The sequence below is a fragment of the Cryptomeria japonica genome, chromosome 1, assembly GCF_030272615.1.
Source record: "Cryptomeria japonica chromosome 1, Sugi_1.0, whole genome shotgun sequence".
Taxonomy (NCBI): Eukaryota; Viridiplantae; Streptophyta; class Pinopsida; order Cupressales; family Cupressaceae; genus Cryptomeria; species Cryptomeria japonica.
In genome coordinates this window covers 10,912,836-10,940,071 of record NC_081405.1, presented here as the reverse complement: position 1 = coordinate 10,940,071, position 27,236 = coordinate 10,912,836, and the positions used below count along the sequence as shown (strand labels likewise).

General features: G+C 36.9%; 1 protein-coding gene across 1 annotated transcript in view; it reads right to left on the bottom strand.

The window, feature by feature from the left end:
* LOC131036647 (uncharacterized) overlaps window positions 1–27,236 on the bottom strand; it is a 38,523-nt gene that overhangs the window by 2,078 nt on the left and 9,209 nt on the right. The window contains exon 2 of the mRNA XM_057968584.2: window positions 11,310–11,331. Coding sequence (XP_057824567.1) covers window positions 11,310–11,331 — 22 coding nt within the window. The remainder of the gene's footprint in view (window positions 1–11,309; window positions 11,332–27,236) is intronic.

Genomic DNA, 27,236 nt, shown 5'->3' with positions numbered 1-27,236 from the left:
TAAGCAAAAATGGACTGAAAATATATATGCCATGAAGTTTGGAAGACAGAATCTGCATACGAGACCTGTTCTTCAATCACCTTTCAATATCATGAAAATCATACGATATAAATTCTTTAAAATTCACCAAGTTACCTTTCATAAAATGTGGACTAAAATTAGAATTGATTATTACAATCGCTATCATCTTTAATATTGAAAGAAAAATAAAACTGATATCAAACATTTTCCGTCAGCCCCTTTTGGAAGGCAGCCAATTCACCAAGGTCATTCAACACAGCAATCTACAGAAAATAAGTGGTTTATCAGGATCCTATTCTTTGGTACTGCACCTAAGGGCTATCTAAAGTGGATGAAAGAGAGAAATGCTGCATAATCTGGTAATTTTCAGTGTTTATCCAAACAAACAACAGCCACACTGAAGAAAGTTCAATGTTCAAAATCGTGGGAAAGTTGTCTCCAACTTGCATCCTAATGTTCCAATTTATTAATTATTTGTATTTATTTCTTATTTTGGCCTCATAGCAGGGAAGCATCCCACTTTGTGTTGGCATTTTCACATGTGTCGAATACTTTGGGAGGTGTGTAAGAGGTTGGAATAACATCTAACATCATTATGGCATTGTAAGATAGGAGTTATGACAAATTCGTATGACATGTAAGAGAATGATTATAAGGGAGATACATTGGAATCTTGACTAACATTATGACAAGTCCTAAAGCATTATCTTTCAATGGATTTGAATACGCCAAAATGGAGCACCCATATTGAGGAGTCAACTGTGATAAACATTATGACAGGTTATGACAGCTGTGAGAGCATTTTCTATTTTTAGCAGAGAAGACATGACCAACTTTGGCATTGGCATTTGGGCCAACCATACAACCATTTTGGGTTATTGTTTTGACTCGTGGTTTTAGCAAACAACTTGTGGTTTGTGGCTTCGGTTTTGCCTAATTATTGGTGTTAACTGTTAAAGGATGGAGTATTGATGGATTGTATGATTGACTTGCAGGTACAATGGTACTCCTGTATAGGCATAGCCTAAGATTTGTGTTGTAACCTCTTAGTTCCTGAAAAAAACAATTGCTTTTGTTTAGAGTGTGGATTTTTCTACCAAAAACATTTTCTCCTTTAAAATCATCTTGTCATGGTATAATTTTCTCTATGCATTCTTTTCCATAACTGCAAGATCTTTTATCGCACGTATGTCATGTTCCCTTTTCAAAACTAAAAGAATTAACTGAGAACCAATACCCTATTTTTATTTTTTATAGCCTAAGAGATAAAATAAGGCGAATAATAATAATAATTTATGTTGGGCCCAATCGCTTTATTTACAAAAAAACACAATTTAGTATTACATTTAAAAAAAGTTTTAAACACTTAATTTAATGTGTAATTCAAAAAGTGTTTTAGACACTTGATGTAACACTTTTCTTTAAAGTGTGTCTAAACTTTAAACACTTGGAGAAAAACGTAAAATATAAAATGTTTTTAAACATTTGGAAGGAAAAGTAAATTCAAATGGAGGCCCCAAAAAGAAACTATAAAAGAAGGTACATTGCCTTTGTCATTTTGTTATTCCTTCATTTTGATGATTGAAGTATTCAGGAACAAAAACAGTTGCTGTGGGAGATCCAGACAACAAAAGCTCTATAAGTTTCAATATTTGAATTTGAAAATGAAAACCCTCGTCCATGAGGCATGATTTCATCTTGGAATTACGTGTGTTGATTTGTTGAAGAATTTATTAAAGATATGATTAACAAGGATTTAATCAATAGAGTATTTGCAAGCAAATCTACTGATATGGTCATAATATTCAAATTTCTCATAGTTTGAAAGAAACTTATTGCAGTGCCCAGCTTTGAGCTTGCTGTTATCATCATTTGGACTGCTAAGATTGCATTTTGCTGCTGCATCTCATTTAGATCTTGCATTATTAGTGTTTCAGTGCTCATACAGTCAAAGGTTGCTGATTTAGAGGCATTTAAGATATTATTGTTGTTTCTAAAGGATTCTCAGACATTATTGCTGCTGTCAACGTCACTCCCATCTGCCATACAAGGGTAAAGAAGCGCCATACAGATCTGATCAATAATTATCCAGTGATTGGCGAAGGGTTTCCAGGCATTTATTTCTGTTTCTAGCTGCCACACTACTACTTCTGATCAGCATACCATTGTTGTGCAGCATTTCAAAGGTTGCACCTGGAGTTTTAATGCTACTGCAACCCTCAAACCCTCTTCACCACCAAACCAGCAGATGAAGGGGGTTGCCATACCATTTATGTTGGTGTTGGAAATAAGCCACACCCGGACTGACAATGGACTGGTCCAAGAGGGGCCAGTAGCTCAGTGATAGAGCACTCCAGCAGCGTATGGAAGGTCCTAGGTTCGAGTCCTAGCTGGTCTATGTCTCAACATGGTATCAGAGCCCGGTCCACGCTAGGAGCCCCAAGCACACGAGAGGTGTGGCTTAAGGGGGGGTGTTGGTGTTGGAAATAAGCCACACCCGGACTGACGATGGACTGCTCCAAGAGGGGCCAGTAGCTCAGTGGTAGAGCACTCCAGCAGCGTATGGAAGGTCCTAGGTTCGAGTCCTAGCTGGTCCATGTCTCAACAATTTAGGGAGCTGGTGCAGTATGTGTAACTGGAATTTGTTGTCATTTATATGTTGGAAGCAATAAAATATCAAAGGCAGGCCTAACCATGTTTGCTCAATGGTTTATTGCTGCTAACAAATAATTTGTTTGCTAATTGCACTGACTGTCATCATTAATCATCAACAATTAATACTCGGATCTACTGTTATATTTATTATATCTTCGTCATATAGGGGCTTCTAAGCTCATATCAGCCATAAATAGTTCAGATCTGCTGTTTCTAAAAATCAAATCAGCACTGTTGGTTGTTGGATCAAAAGTTTTAAAAACTCAGACTCGGATTTGACTTGGCAGCCCCAAATTTTGACTTGGACTCGGGACTTGGCACAGACTTGGCAAAAAACTCAGCATAGACTGAAATCAATGCATTTTACAAAAAATAAAAATCTAATTTGACTATCAACTGGTGTCATAATTCAACTATTACACCTATCATATGACCCTCAACCTCTCAAAATTTGAAATTTCAGTCACTTGTTCAGCCGCCAAAAGAGTCTAGGCTCAGGACTCGGGAGGCTTGGAGCAGGACTCAATCTAGTACTCAGCCAGACTCAGCTCGGGAGCCCTGGGCAACTCACCTCGGCCACCCTGAGGGCTTGCAAGCTGAGAGAGTCCTGCCGAGTACTCAGTGAGTCCTCAAACTATGGTTGGATCCACTGCTCATGGTTGAATATTTTGATTAAGAGTTTGTTGCTGCTAATTATATTGCTGATCAGCATTTATTTCAGTGGGGTTTGGAATTTTCTTCGGTAATTTTTATAATTTCAGCTTGCACACATATAAAAATTGTCTGTTTCCTAAGGTAGTCCGATTGGGAACATTACAACATACCTTCCCTTAAAAGGATTTAGTGTAGAAATCATTTCTGCACCATTGCTTCCTTCACGAAACCCAAACAATAGTCGAATCTTGACATTCCCCTCAACCATGACCATACAAAGTTCAATGCTTGAAACCCTTAATGCTAAGCTAAAATTTACTTACTACAAAGCCAAACCTCACATCAAAAAATATGTCAGTTCCACTTTAATCTAGCAGATTGCATAAAAGGAGGAGAAGATGTCTATTTTAGACACAAAATTCATTGACACAATCGACAGACAACCTTTTGGCACAAGATGTCTCAAATTGAGTTGTTCTGCTCCTAGTCATGCACTTTACCTTATTAATCCTCCGTTGATAACCAATCTGAGAAATCCCTTATGTTGAGCATTCATCTTAGGGTGTTCACTCAAAGTGTTTTCATAAAAAAATCCTTAGTAAAATGCATTAAGGGATTATTTTTTGTGGTTAACGCCTAGTACGTTGGCCTTGCTTTAGGTGATTTTAGGCAATGTCTTGAAGGCTTCTGGATAAAACTGTGAGATGAATTTTTTCATCACACAGTTTTATCCATGTGAAATTTTGCCAAGATCAAGACCTCAATGAAAAGTACAAAATAGAGAGACAAAATATAAGACAAGAATAAACTGTATTCTCATCAATAGATAAATGATCAATAGTTACATACAATGAATATGAGCCTGCTTATATAGGCAAGGCTATATGGATATGTGAGCACACAAACATGACATGTGGCTCAAAAAGAAACAAGGGTAGGTAACGATAAGTAGGAGAAACAATATAATATTCCACATGATGTGGATCACCCACTGAATGTGGAATGTAACAACAAGATAAGACCACAAAAGGTGGAAATTCTCCTACACACACTATCCCAATGTGGCACAAACACCCAAGTGTCTCATACCCAAACTACTATGAAATGCATTATCCTAAGTAAACTTAGGTGTAATAATATCCAACATGAATAAATAATTAAGCCAACAATCCAGAAGCCTTTTCAAGACATTTATCATGGACTGTGGAAATTTCATGCATCTGATTTTAGGCAATTTCAAGATTTTGTACTTGGTCATCCTAGCATCCTTGTCAAACTTCCCCTCCTTGGCATGCCTTTCCTCCCAACTCCCCTTTCCCCTCTAAGCCTATTTTCCTTCAATTTCAAAATTGTGGCTTTGGCCATCCCAACATACCTTTCCTCCAAAGTCCCTTTCTTGCCTCTAACTCAATTTTCCAAATTTCCATATCTTGGACTTGGTCATCTTGGCATCCCTATTGAACTTGCCCTCTTTGGCATGCCTTTCCTCCCAATTCCCCTTTTCCTTCAAATTCAAGATTTTGGGTTTGATCATCCTAGCATACCTTTCCTCCAAAGTCCCTTTTTTTCCCTCTACATCCATTTTCCGAATTTCCAGATTTCAGACTTGCTTGTCCCGACATCCTTATCGAACTTGCCCCTCCTTGGCACACCTTTCCTTCCAACTCCCTTTTTCACCTATAAGCCCCTTTTCCTTCAATTTCAAGATTCTAAGTTTGGTCATCCTCGCATGCCTTTCCTCCAAAGTCTCTTTTTTCCCTCTAAGCCCATTTTTCAAATTTCAGTATTCCAGACTTATTCATCCCAGCATCTTTATCAGACTTGCCCTCCTTGGCATGCCTCCCTTCCCAAGCCCCCTTTCCCCTTCAAACCCACTTTTCCTTCAATTTTGGGATTTTGAACTTGGTCTTCCCAACATCCCTATTGAAATTTTGAGATGTTTTTAACCATCTTCCCCTTTTGGCTTGCAAAATCTTGAAGCTCCACCATTCGAACAAAAATTAATGCCAATAATATGTCGATAATAGTGCAACCACTCCAAAAAGGTTTTTCCCACCTAGAAGTTGGTGTTCATCATGCAAGCATGGATTCCCATGCTGATTTCTAGTGACCTAAAAAGGGAAAATGTGCAAAATGGTTTTAATGAAGTAGAAGAGTTCGGCAACCATTGTCAGCAACTTTGGCAAGCTTTTTCTCAGCTTGTACGCTAGATCTAACAGCCCCATAAATGAAAAAACCCTTATAGATAATGTTCCCCCCATGTTTTGGGGGTAAACCTAGGTGATCTTACAAAATGTTTTCTAACATGATTTGGGGAAATGGTGCTCAATGGGTATGGATGCCCTTTTGTTGTGTACTAGTTCTGGGTATTTCACATTAATTATGGATCTGGTGTCTCTCTTTGAGGGTATCAAAGATCCAACAGTTCTCATTTGAAAGGGAGGGAAAAAGAGAGAGAAGAGCAATTGCAAAATTAGCAAAAATAGTGATATCCAAAACAAGCCCTAGGGTTTCAATTTCTAACTTTGGTTAAGGGTATTTGGGTATTGTAATGATTGGGATTTAGTTCATCCCAAATTTGTAATAAACATTTGCAACCTTTGTAAATCAAACGATTAAAAGCAGAATTGGCATTAGTTGAGTATCTACTTGTATATGGTGTACATTTTTAAGGTGTACTGATTAGTTGGCCAACTAAATAACTATAAAATCCTTGCAAAGCTTTTGGAAGGTATATTCTCAAAACACTAAAGAAAATGTATGGGTATGCTCATGGATTATTAACTGGACTCATTTAATATTCTACAATTATCTATTGTCTTTTTGAATGCATGTGTAGAACCTAGCTTGCTTATGCATTTTGGAAGATATAGTCTTTCATGATATCTTCATTAAGGTATCACTGTTGGTTTCAATTATTACATGTCTTGTATTAACTCAATGACTCTAATCCCTAACTACATAAAGACACTAGTTTGCTATTGGCTCCATCTTCCCACCATCCTACACACTCGCAACAAATCACTTCTCTTTTTAGTTTTATCTATTTTACTGTGTTCCAACTACCATGTTTCAATGTATATAACATAGGAGGTTATTACAAAACACATTAAAACATTTGTGGCAAATTATCTGCTCTGTCAAGGTGCTTAGCCTCGAGCCCTTAACCAACATATAGGCACAAAGTGACAATCAAAATAGGGGTGCACCATGCCATGGGTATGGTTTATTATCAGTTGTACCAGTCACAATCTGATCTGCAGTGGTCCTAAGGGAGATTGGGGTGCTGTACCTTGCCATTGAGGAGCCATACAAACCTATAATCAATTTTAAATCAGCAATTTTCAATACAGATCAAGATTGTTTGATAATCTTTCATCCTATTTGGGGCTTGGCCGTATAAACTTGGATTGATGGTATGATATGTCACATTTTTTATATTTTGATCTAATTCTTGTTGTTGCAGTTAATGGTATGGTGGAAATTATTCATTTTAAGTCTTGTTCCTACTGAGTATAATTCAAACTTACGTGAAAATTTTAGCACTAACCTATTTCCTTCATTGTAAATAATAAATACAGGACAGTTTAATTCATTGTTTGATATTGGTTGATTGATTTCATAAAGAAATTGGTGAATTTGTGCAACGGTCTTGCCAAGGACATTACAGTTTGTTCAAAATATAAATGAAAAAGCATCATCTATTAGTGATGCTTACAGAAAATCCTAACATTGTTGTGAGTGGCATGTGACTGACATTAAGCAAGACCAAATGGTTTCCCTAGACATTGGGCAAGGTGGTTTGTGCAAGCTAGTTGATCCTAACACAAACAATTTGCATAAATTGGTTGTGGAGATGGCATCAGAAATATGTACATCTGTTTAGCCAGACTGAGCAGAACCTGTATAGTTCCTAGATTGCCATTTATCCAAGATAAGTAAGGTGTATATGCAGGATCTTTGTATTGTAATCAGAAATTGAAGACATTTCCTATAGAAAGTTGATGCAGCCAAAGACCCAGATGCCCAATGAAAGGCAACCAAGATCTTGCTGCCACCATACAAGTAACAAATTGCAAAATGGAAACAAAATAACACACCAGAAGTATATGGATTTTCGTTGTTCATAAAAGCCTATTACAATCCCTTAAAACCCAGAAACTTACAAATCATAATGATCTGTATCCAGACACTAACTTAGAGCTCTTAGCTTGTACAGAGATTTCCCTCTTAACTTGGACTTTGTGAGCCTGGTAGCCTACTACAACTTATCTGTAAATCAGAAAATCAGTGAATGAACCCCATTACTGTCCTTGTTCAATGCTGCACTCCACAGAACTATACTTCTCTCTATCATGTGCTTCATCCTTCCCTGTATCTGCTTATCAAGGCATCCCTATCTAGGTTTTGTGTGTATAAATCTCAAGTGGAGGCATGTATGTAACTGTTGCGGTCCAGGTGACAATGAGTCACTCAGGTGTAATACCTCTTTTATGGTTTGTAACTACCACAATCAGTGAGTGACAGCTGCAGCCAGGTTTCAAGGTGGTGTAAAAGTCAAAGGAAGATGTAACCACTAGTTTTGAGTTCCTTTATTCCCACAAACTACTGTGTCACCTTGCATATGAACAGTTAACAAATTAATATGAGTGTTGTAATTGCCAGTGGCCAGCCTTAATGCATTCTAACCTGAGTTGTAATGGCTGTAACACTCGAAAATAAGGTGAATGAAGATTGTAACTACCCATTCTCAGTTTTATTCAACATTGAACAATTTATTCAAATTCACCATTTGGACTCTGCCAAAGTCAACATGTAATTGCTAGCACCTTTATTAATTTCATCATTTCTAAACAACTATGGCCGCTTTAAATCAACATATGAAGGAGATTGCTTTATTGCAAACATACACAAAACTAAAAGTAATCAAAATGCTACTACACATTTTTTGAGGGAGTAGTACAGGATTGTTTATGCACCCAGATGCGCTGGCATCAAAGGGGTGTGGCATGAAAAGAGGGCTTTAAATTCATTACCTATATTTATGAGAGCCATACAAGAAATACCCAGATGCTCTGGCATCAATGGGGTGTGGCATGCAAAGAGGGCTTTAATTTTGTTCACCAATATCTATGAGAACCATACAAGAAATCATGCACCAACCTGTTGTGACGTATTCACACATTGCCCCATTGCAAATGGGAACCCCTACTTTTTGCTTTCTAGGGTTAGTTTTCTTTGCTTGGTTGTCTGGTCTTGGCTATTAGCCTTTGCATTGGAGAGTTGTCAGAGAGATCATTAGGATAGCGAGGTCTGCTTGAGTTGAGGTGGGTCAGTAGGTGGTCCAGGTCAGGGTCTCTTTGAAAGCCTTCTCTAGGTCAGGCCTTACTCTTGTTTCTAGGTTAAGTCTTGCCTTTTGAGACCTATGTCTTTAAGTTAAGAAAGTGAATGGAGGTATGTGAGCAGGTGTTCTCAAGGATTCTTCCCTTTGAGGGCTTTGAGATTGGTCCGATTGATGAATGGTGAAGTTCTAGGCATTGATTGATGTGAAACTGACCTATTTATCCTTGGAAAACGCCTAATGATCAAGTCTAGACTTGAAAATTTGGAGAAAGGTCAAGAATTTGAACATTTTTGCAAAATTCGCTCTTGACCCTTCCAAAGGGTCCAAAGCAAATTTCCTTAGACTCCTCTCTTGCTCCCAGTCTAGATCTCAAAGCTTGCTCCTACGTCTTGACTGAGTGAGGAATGACCTATCTATGCCTTGTGAGCAAGTTGGAACGAGATGGGATGAGGAAATTGAGCTTAAAACATCAATATTGATCCTGACCCTTCCAAAGGGTCCAGAGCGAAATCCTTAGAAAGGCCTAATTTGTCATCAAAAACATTGAGTTGACATCACCTAGAAGGCAAATGGACTTGATTAAGATGAAGGAAGGACCCAAAGGCCAAGTCTAAGAATAAAGTTGAAGGAAATGAGGAGAATTTGTGCAAAAAGAGAAATTTTGCCCCTGACCCTTCCAGAGGGTCCAGAGCAAAATTCCTAGATAGGTCTTGTCCTTCCAAAGGTACCTAAGTGAAATTGTTAAGATGCACTTTTGATCCAAAGTTTTAAACTAGGTGCCTCCTTAAGGTGATGTGTTGGCATGTCCTAAGGTGAGAACAATGTGATTGGGGGTGAAGTTTGAGTGTTTGGATGGTATCTAAGACTAATTCCTCAAATTCGCTCTTCACCCTTATATCTCCCTTCTTGGTCCTAATTTGCCTCATAAACCTTATCCCTATGGTGTGATTGAGAGAGTATTGATGTGTGAAACAAAGTGAAGTGATGGAAAGTGATGGATTTGAGCATAAATGCAAATTTCGCTCTTGACCCTTCCAAAGGGTCCAGAGCAAAATTCTTAGGAGGACTCCCTTATTTCATCTAATGCACCCAAGAGATCTTGTTTTAGGCTAAATTGAGGGCGAATTCACTTGATGATGATAGAGGGAGATTCGAAAAGAAGATGAATGGTGTCAAAATGCAAATTTCACTCCTGACCCTTCCAAAGGGCTAAAGGGTCCAGAGCAAAATTCCTTAAGCCTCTATTTTGCTCCATATTTGAGACCAAGATCTTTGTTTCTAAGGCATGGTTGGTAAAGGATTGATGTGTACTTGCCTTGAAAAGTGATTTGAGGCAATAAGATGATGGAATTGAGGCTAAATTACAAATTTCGCTCCTAACCCTTCCAAAGGGTCCAGGGCAAATTTTCTTGAAACCTCTTTTGCTCCCAATTTTGTGTCAAGCCTAGCATTGATTGAGGTGGATTGAACTTAGAAGCATCCTTAGGCATGCATTTGAGTGAGTTGTGGTCACAAATGTGAAGAATTTGTCCAAAAATGCCAAAATGAATGAAGGAAGTTACTGAATGCACTCGCGTGGAATCCGCCTAGTCCAAACTACTAGCCTCTTACTAATTGTAAGTGTGCCCTGCGTGGTCAACTGGCATAGAATGAGCTTAATCTCAAGTCGTTACGCGTCTATTGTTCACGCATTAACTTAAATGGTGATCAGTGTCTGATGGTGTATGATTTGAATATATTCGAAGCATCCCTTAGAAGATCGCATTGAGTTGGTGTCGGATCGTTTGACCTGAAGGTGAGACCCAGCCCAATAGGACTCCACCTAGTCGTTCATCTACCTTCTTACATTCTAGGTCTTAGATTAGACTTCGTGAACCTTCAACCTTTGATATTTCTTCATTATCCCGATGAGTAGATAGGACTTGAGCTCCAACAAATCAGATGCTCAGGCATTTGAATGTAAGTCCCCTTGTGATTCCAGCATAATCACATCAAACCAAATTGAGCTTATCCACACATAGAGACCCTACATATAAGAACCTTGGAGTTATTTCGATTGATCCTTAGGCAAATCTTCAGCATTCGGATAACTTTGTTCAAGAGAGGATACGATACCTTGGTATTTTATTTTGTGTTCGCATGTGCATGAAAAAACACATCAACACAACCTCAGTGCAAAGTACTTTTTCTTGTTTTCTCCAAGACAACTTAAGGAGTAAATTAATATGGATAACATTTAATAATGTATGATTTGTATTAAGACAGCAAAATATGAGATGAAGACCCAAAATACACTACAAGATAGTGTCACAAGCAATTTTTAGCATGCATAATGATAACTAAATGCAATAATTAATGCTAATATACATAAATCTAATTTCTCACAGCTATCACAGTTTCAACATTTATAAGAGTCATAATTCATTAGCTTGCATTCCAATGTGATATGGTTAAACTCTTCCGAAGATTTATGCAAAACAACATGATAGGAAAGAAGATAAAATACAATTATGATTGCATCTCGGAAAATTTAAGAGAATTTTTTTGCTACATAGACTGTCAATTCATAATGTTTAGAAAGATGAGCACAATTAAACTCAAAAATCATGTAGAGGACCAGTTTCAGTATACTCACAACATCCTCGTCCATGGGCTTGCTGCAAGAAAGAAAAAGGTACTTTTCGTTAGAAATTACAACAAAATAAGACATGATAAAACAACTCAAGATACTCTCTATAAATTTAGAAATATTGAAACTAATCAAGTATTTTGTTGAAACTCTTTGCACAGATGAGCTTATATTCTAACTTTAACACCCATTAACTAAAATTTGATATTCTGAAAATACTGATTTAAGACTTTAATAGAATACTAATAAGTATTTTTAATTGTTATTCTCATAATCCAATACACACAAAAGACACTCTGTACTTAATCATAGGTATCAAATCTCAAGAAAAAATATAGACAACAACGCAACAACTGTGCGCACCTCTTCTCCAATTTAACATATACCAACTCAAATGAATCCAACTTACTGTACCACCAACTTTAGCTACAACTTTTGAACTCCACTTAACATTGACATGACATTCCCAAACACATTCAAGATTCTTGTCAACTGATTTTATGTTTTGTTCCGAACTTCCACTCTATTACAATTATGGTCTAGGAAAATATAAATAATAACAAATTTAAGGCCAAGAGAAGTTACATACAATCATTTAACCCCAGTTCTTATGAGATACAATTTCTAGTCCCCACTAAATTTCAATTGATGGCTACACATTCTGCTTAGCACATACACAGAAAGAGGCATTCGCTTGTAGCCTCAGAAACATCGTGAGCTCATATTGAGCATGTTACATAAGAAGGGCATTGTATATAGCTATATTTAATTTTGTAAATAATTATAATGATTTATAATCAAGGCAACTTGGTTCTTGACAAAGGACTTATTTACTTCTTTCCAAAAATCATAGGAGTAGATATCATTAAGGTGGTGATGATTGATGAGTGAAGGCCAGTCAGGCAATACCTACATGCTCAAAGTACGTAACATACAGGACTCTAGAAAAGTCTCCACTCTCAAATTTCCAGAAAGATTCAGGCTTGCATGTTTGAAGATTGCAACGATTGAATTTGCACCAGTCAATATATTGGCAAGCTATGACTCTACAGTACACTAAAATGAAACATCAGGGAATCTCTGTAAGCCTTGCTTAGATACTGCTTCTGTTAGAAACTTAGAGCATTGTCATCATTCAAAACAACTAGTGAGTTTTTCATTGCTCAATGGCACATACTCTCTAGGGCCATGGTTAATCATCCTCACTGCCTCTATCCATAGAGGGAACATTGAAACATTAAATGAAAGCCCACAAGCAAAGAGGACCATATTTTTTCCATTAGTTGCATCATGCATTTTGCCAATGCCAAAAGATGAACAGAGAGTTCTTGTGGTGGGAAGCAGGGTGTCTCCCTAAACCAGCTCCACCATTAGGTTACTGTGGTTAGGGTGGATCAGTTAAACTTAATGGTTTCAAAGACCCCATGAAACCAAGCTCTCTAATCTTTCATACTTAGGACCTGTTAAAACATATCATAATCTTATATTTTTTCCAACCACAAACAAATGATATCTAACTTATGCCAACACATCAATTTTGTTTGTTTTGCAGAAAGGGCAAGACCATGACTCATTGCCTAACTGTTGTGATTTTCCCCATGTTTGCCTCCAGTTAGTCACTACCTTACATAATTTCTGCTCAAACACTTTTTTTGGTAACATGGCATTTAAGGTGATTTCTTATGCATTATCTTGGATGAAGGGTATTGCAACAAAATAACCTTTCACTTGGCTTCTTTATTCTGAAATCGCCTATTTGAACTGATGCTGCTGAATTTTCTTGTTTCTTCTGTAGGTGAATGATCATTGTACTTCCCTCAATGCATTGAATAATTTGAATTTGATTTAGTGACTAATATTTTTAATTTTTGATTTATTGAATCATTGATTTTCCTTCTTTTTTAGGTGGCACAGTGTTCATCAAGTCAATTGATGCTTCAGCACATGTAAACAATGCCACATACCTTTGAAGGCTTTAGAGGAAGTCCTACTTGAGGTGGGCAAGGAGAATGTGGTTCAATTGGTGACCAATAATGCAACAAATTATGTTGCTGCAGGTAGACATTTGATGGAGAGGCTTTAGAGGAAGTCCTACTTGAGGTGGGCGAGGAGATGTGGTTCAATTGGTGACCAATAATGCAACGAATTATGTTGCTGCACGTAGACATTTGAAGGAGAGGCACCCAAAAATATTTTGGACTCCATGTGTTGCCCATTGCCTTGACCTCATATTGGAGGACCTTGGCAAGCTTCCATGGATCAAAACATGTGTGGAAACAACCAAAAATATTTGCAAATTTGTATGCAGTCACACATGGGTCCTTAGCCTAATGATGCAATACATGAGGCAGAGGGAGTTGGCTCATCTTGGCATCACTAAATTTGTTACTAATTTCATCACATTACAATCCTTGATTCGGTCAAAGGTAGCTTTGAGGCATATGTTAGTTGGTGAGGATTGGAATTTCTCATCCTATTCTACAACCACTGCAAAGATTTGTGTGGCTAATTGCATTTTTGATGAGCTAGGCTTTTGGAAACCTTGTGCAGAGATTGTGAAGGTAAAATTAATTCTACATTATATTTTAATTTTTAATTTTTATTCATATTTTTCTTTTATTTGCTTATTTTCGTTCACACTTACTTATGTTTCACAATATTTGCAGTTCACCGAGCACTTGGTAGTTCTCCTAAGAGTTGTTGATGGTGAGAAACCCACAATGGGCTACATATATGAGAGCACAGATAGGGCCTAGGAGGCAATTAGATCCAACTATGAGGCTGCTGAGGTTAAGTATCATCCCATTTGGGAGATCATTGATCAAGATGGCACCTCCAACTTCACAAGCCCCTCCATGCAGCCACTTATTTCCCTCAATTCGGCATTTCAATTCTGCCCTAATTTCAAGGCGGATGAGAAGGTTCTTCATGGGCTCTACTTAGTGATAAAGCGGATGTTGCTTGGTGATACCAACAATATAGTCCACAAGATAGAAGCCTTTAGTAATGCACAAGGAGAGCTCTTTATTGTCAAATTGGCAAAGATAATCGGATGAAATTTCAGCCAAGTAAAATTATCTTTAAGGGCATAATTTAAGTTTAAAAATGTATTAAAATTTTCCTCTTTTTGTATTATTGTTATATGTTGAAACTTGGAACTTAAAGTTGGAAATGAGATTTATATTTTTTTCTTTTTCTCATCTTAGGTAGATGGTGGCAAATGTTTGATGTTAAACACCAAATCTTCAAAGGATAGCCATTCACATATTGAGCCAACCATGCAGTGCTTCGGTTTGTGAGAACATTTGGAGAATGTTTAAGCACACACTCCAAGAGGTGCAAAAGACTATCCGTGGAGAGGTTGAATGATCTAGTCTTCGTCTTAGACACGAATAGGTTTTGGACCATGACTAAACCCTGTTAACACTAGAGGAGGTCAATCCAGAATCTAAGTGAATCATTGAGGTTATGGATCCTACCTTTCGTGACGAGGACCTTGATTGGGTTGACCAGGCAAATATAGAGGTCGAGGTTGTAGTCATGGTAGAGGAGGATAGAGAAAAATCAAGCACAGGTATAGCTGATGTTGTTGAAGGTGGCATGGAGTCATAGGCAGAGATTATGGTTGTTGCATCATCCAAGACCTACCTTAGATGCCTTTGTAGGAGGGATGCAAGCTCCTCTAAGCCATAGACTTGTAGTTAATGTTTTGATATTTGTTTGGAACATTTAATGTCATGGATTTCATATTCCATTTGTTTTGTATACACTTGACACTATTTATATATCTAAGTGTGTTAATTTCTTCAGCTGCAATGTGTTTATGCTTATGTGATCAATGTATACTTGTGTATGTGATCAAATTAGCTTCTATTGGATGATGTTATTGTTTCTTGAATGTTTATTGAATAAAGGGTGTATGAAACAAGTTTTAAATCCTTAAAAATCTCTAAATTTCTTAGGTTTTTCACTTTGCCAAATTTGCATCGAGTTTTTGTGTCGAGTCCCAAGTCCCAAGTTGAGTCACCCTCACCAAGTTTGAGTCTCGGAACTATGATATATATATCCTCCTCTAGATTCAATTCAAGAGTTATGCTATTGCTATCATTGTCTTAGAAAAAGAATTCAACCCCAGATTTGCAACCTTCAACTGCAAATGCAACTACATAATCAATCATACTATGCATATACTTATGCTATTGCTATCATTGTCTAAAAAAAAGAAATCAACCCCAACTTTACCAACTTCAACTGCAAGTGCAACTACATAACCAATCTTGCTTTGCATGTATATGAAAACTGAATTGACTTTTGATAGTTTTATTTTGATTAACATAAAAAATACAATAGTAAGTAGTGTTAAATGAACATCAATAGAGAGAATAGTTACTGTATTCGAAAGCATAATTAAAAGGTGGTGAACTCAAAAAGGTAAATAACAAATCATGTAAGCATTATAAGCTTGTAGTTAAAAACTTTCTATATACGCTATAAGTATAGAGCTTCAACTTGCTTCTAAATTATGTATAATTAATCTTTAAGACATTGTTGATTCTAAGAGATAAGACGAAGACTGAAATTTGAATAAAATTACACATTTTCCTAAATCATAAAATGCCATTACCATCCACCACTCGTCTCAATCTCACAACATTATGTATGAAAAGCCCATTAAAGGAGGTGTTGCACATTTTGGTTACAACAGTCAACTCTTGAGGACTACTTTAAATTTCATATATCTTCAATTCTTGCAGACCTGTATTCAATTGTAAGTTTAGGTTGCACTTTGCAGCAGTGCTAACTAGAGTCTTTTTCTTTGCAAGGTTTCATTTGTATTTTTCTAAAAGAAAATGGCTTTTGCAAGTAGAAGTGGTGGCAAACCAAGGGATCCTTGTTGGAAACATGGAACACCAGGTGCAGTGCAAGGAGAGGTTATTTGTATCTAGTGCACTAAGCCTATACACGGTAGCATATATCAACTCAAATATCACCCTGCACGAATCTCTTGCTGAGATGTTAAGCCATAATGAAGAGGTTGTGAGGGAGGCAAAGGCACTTCTTGCAACATATGAGCAAATGAAGATAGATAAAAAGAGAACAACAAAGGCAATGGCAGACCCACTCACAGATATCAGTTCTACAGGGTCACAAGGAGATATGGGGGACTCTTCTTCAATTGGACCACAGATACAAGGATGAGGAAGTGTGGGTGCCATACTTATAGTATTTTGTTCCCCACAACTCCTGGTGTGCAACCTTAATTGCAAGATACTACATGTAATAGAGAATTGCAACACGAGGCAAGGTTGGCATATGGGAAATTCTGATACTACAATAATATTTTGACCAATGTTGCTTCTAGTCTTTACTAGGTACAATTGGTCACTACATTGACCATGACACGTAAGGGGTTCAAGGCCCCAAGTTGTCATGAGTTGAGTGGGCCATTATTTTAGGATGAGATCCAAAACACACGGCCTAGTGGAAGAACGAAGGAGAGTTTGGGAAGAGAAAGGTTGCACCATTTTATCTTATGGTTGTACGGATGGCAAAAATTGGACACTAATCAACTTTTTAGTAAATTCGAAGGGACAATTGGTATTTTTAAAATTAGTTGATTCCTCCAATGAAGCAAAAATGTGGAGACCTTGTTCAAAGTGTTGGATGAGGTGGTGATGGAAGTGGGAATGCAAAATGTCATTCAAATTGTGATTGACACTGCAACTGCATATGTGGCAGTCGGTAAACTTCTATAGGTGAGACACCCGACATTATTTTGGATCCCTTGTGCTGCCCACTATCTTGACTTGCTCATTGAGGACATAAGGAAACTACACTAGGCAAAGAGTGTAGTTAAAATGGAAGGAATATTACAAAGTACATCTACAACCTAAGTCCCTGCGTTCAAATTCAAATTCGAGTTCAGCAACCATAAAATTCGGATGAAATTCGGCAAAAGCAAAAAATTCAAAAAAAAATTCGACATTAAATTCGCCTTACATAAAAAAAATTTAAAAATATAAAATAAGCAATATATCTAATAAATTATCAAAATAGTTTAAGATTGTAAAATAGATTTGAAATCATAATAAACAGATTAAAAATAAATTAAATATACTAAATGCTAAATTTTTAATAAAAGTTTAATATAAATTAAAATTATAAAACAATAAATATATCTAAATAAATTAAATATACTAAATACTTTTCTAAATACTAATTTTTTAATGAAAATTTAATATAAATTAAAATTATAAAACAATAAATAAATGTAAATCTATTTAATATTAATAACTCAAAGTATATTAGAATAACATTATTCTTAACGCGAAACAAAAATCCGAGGGGTTAATAACTCTATTACATGAAACAATAAATAAATGTAAATCAATTTAAAATTAATAGCTCAAAGTAATATTAAAAGAACATTATCGAGCAAAAAAATATTAAAATAACATTACGAAAAACGAAAAATCCAAGGGCTTACTCGGGCAACCACGATGGCGGCAAGACATTGCGAGGGGGAGGGAAAAGTCGCGGCTGGGCACAACAAAATTCAATGGCAGTCTCAGCACATGAACAAAAAACAAACTGCGCTGAATTTTCGACGAACTTTACCGAATTTAATTATTTTTTTAGAGATTCGCAGAATTCCGAACCTGAAGCCAGAAATTCGGCGAACGCGGTGACACAGTCTACAACCATACATGAGATTAGGAATCGCATGCTTTGCTATCAATTTCCTCACCTTGCAAAGCATATTAGCTACATTTTTTAACCTTAAACACATGTTTGTGAGTGAAAGATGGTTGGAGAGTCCTTATTGTAGGAAGCCTAAAACAAAAGAAGGCCACGAAGGTCATTTTTTATGATAGATTTGTCTAAGTCATGGAGGAAATCATCAATTTGAGTTTTCAAATTTCAATTGATGATTTAATTTTTAGTTTTCTAATATTACAATTTGTTGTTTTTGTTAAATTTTTATATTTAGGTGTCAAAACGATTGGTTAGGGTTCTACAATTGGTGGATGGGGATCGAAACCCCATGGGGTATCTATATAAGACCATGGATAAGGCTAGAGAGGATCAAGATTTGTATGGGTCAAACAAGACAAAATATGAACCCATATGGCACATAATTGATTGGAGGTGGAACCAACAACATATTCATGCTATTGCCTACAATTTGAATCCCAAGATTGGTTAGGGTTCTTGTTGGCCTCAACACATGTATTGAGAGATTGATTGATGATGTTAACCTTTGAGACCTCATACTTGACAAGATACAATTATAAGAGGGTTGAAGGGGCATTGTTTCCTTCAAATGATTGCACTATTAGGAGACACCCCATTGCCAAGTAAAAAACACGTGTTTAATTTTATTTTGCAGTTTATTTCAGTTTTAAAGTCTATTAGAATCCTTACCAAGTTATAAATGGCAAATGTTATCCTTGCAGATTTGTGTTAGGAAGATTATGGTGCCACAATGCCTAATCTCCAAAAGCTTGCCATCCTCATTTTATCTCAGCCTTGTAGTGCTTTTGGTTGTGAGCACAACTAGAGTGTTTTTGACGCCATTCACACAAAGAAGCACAATAGGTCAACTCAAAAGTGCTTGAATGACAGGGGTTCACCCCACAGCGTGACGGTTAAGTCACAAGCCCCAAAATGGGAAGGTCTAACATTTGACTCACATTGCAAGTTGTTCGAAGAGGGCGCATTTCCCGTGATTAAAAATTGGATGGTGTTGATACCAAAATGCAGCTCATGGCGGTTGGCGAACAAAATCCAAGGCAGACACGCTGGACTCCACATGTAGGAGCACACAAGCACAGGAGACCAAAGGTAGGCACCACATCCTAAGTCGACTTGCCTTGTACAAAGGGCAACAGAGTGATAAGTTGGCTCGTGCCACGCGGATGGAGGGATAAGGGGTCGCGTTTGGAGGAGACTTAATGGAGAGATAAGGTGGCCCAAGCAGCGCGGACGGAGAGATAAGGAGGTGACCGCAATTGGTGGAGCGATAAGGGTGCTCGCAGTTGAGGAAGGGATGAAAGACTATGCGGAGAGATAAGGAGCAAGAGGTATTAGGAAACGTTTGGAGTGATAAGGAGTGAAAAAGACTGAAGCGATAAGGTAAGGCATCAAAGTTCGAGGTGTCAATACCTCATCTAATATTGTAACCACGAGGAGGGGGTCCCCTAACTGTGACCCTCACTGGTTAGAAACTCCAGTATAAAAAAGGCGTTACCAATAAAAATAAAAAAAAGTGCTTGAATGACCTTGCCTATGTGCAGTAACTTTCGGTTGCATGAAAAAAAGGTACAAGGGCAGGGTTCACATGAAGCAGTTGACCTTGATGACATTGATTCATATTCAAATTGGAATGGTGAATCTAATGACATTGGTGTGGATCCATTGTTAACTAATGATGAGTTTGCTGATTTGGAGAGGGAGGCAGCTGAATGGGAAGCGAAAGTAGCAACATATGAGGAAGCAGAAGGCAAGGTTGATGAGCCTATAGAGGCAGTTTCCTCACATACACAGCTTGATTCTATCACTGTGGATGAGGCACCTATTGAGGATATTGCAGTTGTACCATTCACTTCAGCAACACCCAACTAGAAACAAGAAACTTTTTTGAGCTTTAGTCGTCGACAATTTATGATTTATAATTTTCATTAATACCAAAACTTGAAATTAATGTATTTAGAGGTTGTACTTATTTTGTGATCTATGATATGTATTGAACTCAAATTTTGACTTAAATATGATGGAAATTAGTAATATGTTCTACAATTCAGTATATATGTGTGTTTATGAAGAATATTTTAAAGATTGCATATTTTCAAATGTTTGATAAATTTGCCCAGTTTTTCCTTGAGTTTTTACAGAGTCCCAAGTTTTTAAAAAAATTTGGGCTTGGTGAGTTATTGCCATGTCCAAGGTTTTCAACTATGCAGTTCCATCATTTAATACTAAAGACTGTAGCATGGATTTTCTATACAACCAAGAGTTGCCAACAAAACCTAGAATATGTAGAACCTTAAGAAGATCAATGGCATATTATGAAAAGTTGAACATACAAAACGATTACCAAGATATTTGATATCTAAAAAAGGAGCAAATATTTCCTTAAATACGAGATAAAAAAGATTCATTTGTAAAGGATAAGATCAACAACTAATAAAGTAGAAGGATAAAACAACTAAAAGAATAAAGAATATTCCTAAATGTATCCTAAAGACTTAATTGACCATCATAAGCTAAATACTACAATATTACTTTAATACCCTCCCTTAATGCTCAAGCTACAAACTACGCCAAGTTTATCCTGAAATTTTACAAAAATGTCAATACTCAAGGAAGAGTTTGGCTGAAAACGAATCCAACCCACGAGATCCTCCACCAAAGGCTCAAACAACCAACAAATCAATCAAAGTATTTTGCATGATATATTGGTTCCAAAACATCTCGACATTTCATCACAAGAAAGATTGGTTCATGGAGTACATAACTTGCTCAAATTCAATGATCTTTGATGGTGGTGAGGAGTACACAATTGTTAGCCAAGCAAATGTGCAGATATCTTCTGGGGGGGAAATTATCATTTTTTTCAATGTGTATTGTGCATCGGGAATGGAGCTCAACTTGCTCTTTGAGAGATAGATTATGTGTCATTGTCCCAATTTGGATGTCTTATTTAGCAAACACAAATGTTATATTGTTGACAAGGAATCCAAAATACCATTTTTGTTGGTATTGAAGATCATGTTTTTTATCGACTTCTTGATATTGGAGAGGTTCAAGAGCGTGCATTTGCAACCAAGAGTGCATCAAATATTAGTACACTATGGCATAAATGGTATAGGCATCTCAAATTAACCTACCTCTCTTAGTAAGCTTGGGAGAATTTGGTAGACAGCTTACCTAACATACAACAACAAATACAAGGTGTTTGCAATGCTTGACAAGCAACACAAAACTCCTCTTTCAGTTGGACAAGCTTGGAGAGCCTTGAGAGTTCTATAGCTGGATTTTGCAAATGTTTTTGGACCAATGAATACGGCGTCAGCTATTTGTGCCATTTTGTTTGTTGAATTACAATACTATATTTCTATTGAAAAATATTGATAAACATATGCATGAGAAGTGATGGTAATATAATCTTAATTCCAACAAAAATAAAATAGTGTCTCACATATGTGCATTCAAATGCTCTTTGCCTTTCAACTACACATTTAAAACAAGTTCCTCTAGATGATCTTATGCTACTTCCATATCTTGTTCTACCACATTGATAATGATCAAATATTCCTCTGCAATATCTCTCAACACCTTCCTTTGCTTGTGCTTCATCATTATAAGTTCCTCTACCACTACCTTGTTGTCTTCCTCATTAGAATATACCACTTCTTCCCCTGTTTTTCTAATTGTTCTAAAATCTCCTAATCAACTAATCTTCAACATTTAGGGCATATTGGTATGCCCCTTTAATAGACTGGATATTTATCATACTTAAGTCTTCTTGAATATATCCCCTTAAACCATTAATATAGCTTACCACCTTCTCTTGACTAGCCTCATAAGTCAACTTATAATATTACTCAATACAATCTTTTACACTCATATATTTTTATCTCAGATTTTTTAATTTCTTCAACAATTCTAATTGATAATTTGCAAGAATGAACTTAGACTTCAACTTATATACCATCCCACCCCATTTTTCAATATTAGGTTTTCCTCTCCAATTCATTTCTAACTGTATTTCTTTCCAACATATAGCAACGTGACCTTTAAGCTTTGTCTTTGCAAAATTCACTTTATTAGGGTCAGAAATTTCCTTGTATTCAAAATGTCCTTCCAAATTAGTTAAAAAATCAACTCTTCAAAATTCAAACTGCTAGCATAAGTAAGAATATTAATTCTAGTCCTCTTACCGATAATAGAAATAACCTTCAACTTATTTTCCTCTCAGTTTTCTTCTCCCATCATAATGTATTACCCAGTTGTCCATCACCTTGTTTAGTCTCATCATCACTTTCATCAACTCTAGAGTTATGAGCTCTTCTTCTATCCTCTTCTACAAAATCCAACCAGATTTGGACATGTCTTATCATATCAAATATTTCCTCAATTCAATCTGCAACATGGAGAACATATTGACCTCTATCCATCCTTTGTGGAGGTCTCTTCAATCTGCTGCAAACTGGCTCAAAGTCAGCAATATTTTCACAACCAAATTACAACTCACCAGGAATCTTCTACCCAACACCTCAGTGCTAGAAGACTCTCTTCAATCTTCTTCTTGTTTCTTCAATTCAAGAAACAAATCTAAGCTTTAATACCATCTAACCCAGTCATGGTTGGAGAATCTAATTAAATACTATCTAACCATGCAACCAATGATAACACTCAACAGCTCACACAACAGATAACAGAAAAGTCACACAAATAACTAATTTATCAATTCACAAACACAATTACATTATAGCTTCAAGAGCTTCAATACATTTGTAATGACCCATTTTCAAACAAAGTACAATTCAATACTCCTATACCCAGCAATTCCCATCTGCATCATAATCAATGCATTCAAGGAGGCAATTTTGCAATCCTTGCAGTAGCTTTTGGATGATTAGGATGACTAGGCAGTAATAAATCCCATTCTCTAATGTTTGAAAGCAGCAGCTTTATGGCTAGGAATTGTTAGAATAATATTGTTTATTATTAATTAATGGTCAATATGTAAATATATTGTAATATTAAATTCTTTCTATTTTACGATTGTTTCTTATTTAGAAACATCGTCTTTGTAACTCTATAAGATCTTTTTGATCTTTGTAAATAATTTATCAAGTTTTTTACCCAATTACTGTTCATAATATGGTATCAAAGCCTTCACACAAAAAAAATGCATTAGAAATTGAAAGGATTTTTATTTTTGAATTTCTGCTGTATCTTCGAATTTTTCTAGGCGACTTGTTTTCTGTATTCTTCGTGCTTAGTTTGTGGGACCTCTATTCATCCTTGCAAACACAACACACAGTTTTTTCGCGTTTTTTTCTGGTTTGCAGACAAAGGTTTTCTTTGAGTGACTTTTGCAACCTGATGCGATTGCCTTCACTGTTCGTTGCGCAATTTTATGTGCAATTTTTCACTAAATTGCACACAACCTGCACATTTTTTCAACCTGTATTTTTTCTCCGCAATGGCAACAGATCTTCTTTTCTCTGCAATGGCCTTTTGTTTACCTGCGACGGCAATATTTTCTCGTGGATTTTTTCTGCAATTTTTTGATTGTCCAGACAACAGATTTTCCCAACTTCCTTGCTGCTCGTGATGCAATTTTTCGTGCCTCTTCTACAACGCGTGACTAGGGTATTCGGCTTCTACACGTCTGCAATCTATTTCAACCTAGGGATTTTTTAGAGCCTCCGTATTTTTGGCGACCTGTATTCATTTTTTCTGGGTCTACAAAATTTTCCACGATCTAGGTTTTCTTTCTGTCAACTAGGGTTTCTTAGAAATCCTCTGATTTTTTGCTTGGATCCAAATTTAACCTACATATTCTTTGTGGGTTTTTCGAGAAGTTTTCTAGGCCGTCTTCAGAATTTTTTGGTTCAACCGAAATTTTTTTACCTTGATATTTGTGCCAGCTTTACTTCATCTTTTTTTAAAGTTTGTATCTGCATCTGCCTCGGTTTTCTACATTGGGATTCGTGCTTCAAATTCTGTGCTATTGCCTCTTCTTTGTTTTTCGTTTTTCATGCATTGGGAAGTATGCAAGATGGCATCATTGACCAACTTAATGTTGGAAGGCAGCAAGAGATTTAACAGCAAGAATTACGTGGAAGCAACGGATGATGACAATCTTCGAATACCACCACCTTGATCTTGTTTTGGGAAAAGTGTCCCATCCTACCACAGCCAAATCGGATCAGGACAAGTTTGATGACCGGAATCGAGAAGTTGTCATGCTCCTCAAGCTCTCTGTCACAGATGACCAATTGCCTCAAATTCCCTCCGGCTAGTCAGCATCAGAAATCCATAAGCATCTGAAAGAATTGCATGAGATGTCCGACAAAAGCCGAGTGTTCTTTCTGAAGAACTAGTTGTTCTCCATTATGATGGATGAACGTATGTCCTTACGAGAACATCTCACGAAGATTAAGGACATTCGAGATCAGCTCGAAGCTATTGGTCGGAAAATGGAGGAAGAGGATATGTTAGCCATCACCTTGAAAAGTCTACCTAAATCCTATGAGCACTGTATAGAAACTCTCAACATTACTTCAACGAATGTTGACCTGAAGTTTCTAGAGTTATGCACCAAACTTCTACAGCAGGACAGTTGGAAACAACAGTGTGGTAGTAGTGCCACTTCATCCTCCTCAGAACAAGCCTTTGCAGCCAAATCCTTTCACAAGGATAAGGGTAAATCTCAATCATCTTAACATAAGGGCTCCAGTGAAACTTAGGATGGTTCAAAGAAGAAGAAGATTCAATGCAACTATTGTCATAAATATGGCCATATGATCAAGGATTGTCGCAATCGTTTGGTTTCCGAACAGCAGAAGCGGGGAGGGTCTCAGCCTAAAGCCAATGTTGTTGAACACACAAAGCAAAAAGAGTGTGCCTTTTACGCCTTCATGGCTAAAAGACCTGCAAACCATGTGAAGTCTTCTACCCGGTATATAGATTCTAGTGCTTCTAGGCATTTCATTCACAAGCGTGATTGGTTTACAAGTTTGAAGATTTCATTAGTAGTTGACCAATTTGCTGTACTATGGTCTTAACTTCTTCTGTTCTGGTGGAAAGAGCAACTTTTCCAACTATTATCTGCTCCATTAGGTTATCTCCTCTCTTTGTTTCATATTGCCTTACTGCAACCTTCTCCAGATCGGTTTCCTCTGAACTGATTTCTTTAACCAGAGTATCCAACTAATCAATAATGGGTGCAGTATCATCAACTGCAATGTTCGGGATTGTTTTGGAAGAAGTGAGGATTCTTGCCTTCTTTTTCTTCTCTCTCAGTTTTACCTTTTCAGCTTGGATTCTCAGTTTTTTTCTGAGACTTTCATCAACTGTTTGGGGATCATTTTATTTATATCGATGACCGAGTCACCTTCTTCTTCCTCTTTTGTTCCTTCTTCCATTTCTAAAGTGTCAACTTCTAAGATAGTTGTTGTGATGATTCGTACCTTTTTATTTTCAATTTCATTGTCTAAGTCTAACTTCCTCTTCGCCAGAGGGGTATCCATTACTACTATGTTATCCTTTATTTTATTCTCTTCCTCTTTTCCTTCCTCTGCTTTCTTCTCTTCCTCTTTTCCTTGCTTTGATTTCTTGCCTTCCTCTTTTTTCTTCTCTTCCTCATTTCCTTCCTTTGTTCTCTTCTCTTCCCTTGTCTTCTTTTCTTCCTCTTTTCCTTCTTAAGAGAGATTAGAATTTGGTGTCAATAAGGTTTTGTGAGGTGTATCCTCGTAAGGAATGTCTTCAACTAACAATTCATCTTGACCAGAAAGCTTAGTTTTGTTAGTTTCCTTCACCGATGAAGAATGAACAGGTTGTCTGATACCCTTTGTTAGATTGGGGTTGTCTGGCACAACATTTCCTATTATGTCCTCAACTGAGAAAGTATCAAATTATTTAGTGGAGTCTTTTTCCTTAGCTTTTCCTTTGACAAGAACAACTCCACTTTTGTCTTATTTTGTTTATTTTTCAATTTCTTCTTCAGTTTTCTTTTGCTGGATCATGATTTCCTTCCACAAGGCAACACCTTTAGCATGTACTCCTCCCACTTCTCCTACTACCACTCTCCCAGTTCTATTCCTTATTTTGAAATTTTGAATGCATGCTTCAGCCACCAGTGAAGCTTGTTCAAGGTCTAAGTCATGCTGCACTTCCATGAGTGCTTTTATTCTGAGTTACTTTTTAGTAGCTAGAGTTGTCTTCCATCTTCCTTCGATGTGATCTAGCAAGTCAAATGGGATAATCCCATATAATTCACTAGGAGTCCTACAAAAAATATGCAAGTTCCAAATCGGGGCATCCTTAATTTTCCTTTTGTCTTCTTCATTACTGATGGAATATCTCCTTCCAACACCACCCAGACCTCCAAACTCTTTGACCTTATGCACCAACACGTCAATTGTTGGAGCTTTGTTCCTCCCACTTCTTCTAACCTCCTTTATTTCCACATCTCATAAGGTGTCAGTGATATCACCTTCTTTCTCATCCTTTTGAGGCTCTGGATCACTCTTTTTCTTTCTGGTGTAAGTCACTCCTACCGGTCTATCTTTACTTGGTGAAGATACTGGAGTACTTGGATCCTTTTCTTTTGAGTATGTTGCAGGCTTGGTTGCTACAATCCCCTTAGATTTTGACTTTGTCACTTTCTTCTTTCCACCTGTTGATCATGCAACACGCACCATTGTAGTTGTTGGCATCGAGGATCATGGTCTATACAAACTTGTGGATACGAGTGATTCTCTTGAGCATGCTTTTGCAACTAAATCCTCCTCTATCACCAGTCTATGGCATCAACAATATGGTCACCTGAACATTCACTACCTTGCTTAGCTTGTTTGGGAAGATTTAGTACATGGCCTCCCTGAAATTCAAACTCAAAATCAGCAAGTTTGTGAAGCTTGTCAGGCTGGGAAGCAGCACAGGGCATCATTCAAGGATGGTGACTCATGGCGAGCCTCTAAGGTACTACAATTGGTCCACGCTGATGTATGTGGTCCAATGAATACACCTTTTGTTACTGGGCGCAGGTATTTCTTGTTTTCTGTTGAAGATTTTAGTCGTAAAATGTGGGTGTACTTAGATAGAAATCAGATGTGTTCCTGTATTTCAAAAATTTAAGGCCTTAGTAGAAAATGAGTCTAGTTGTTCTATTATTACTCTTAGGTCTGATAATGG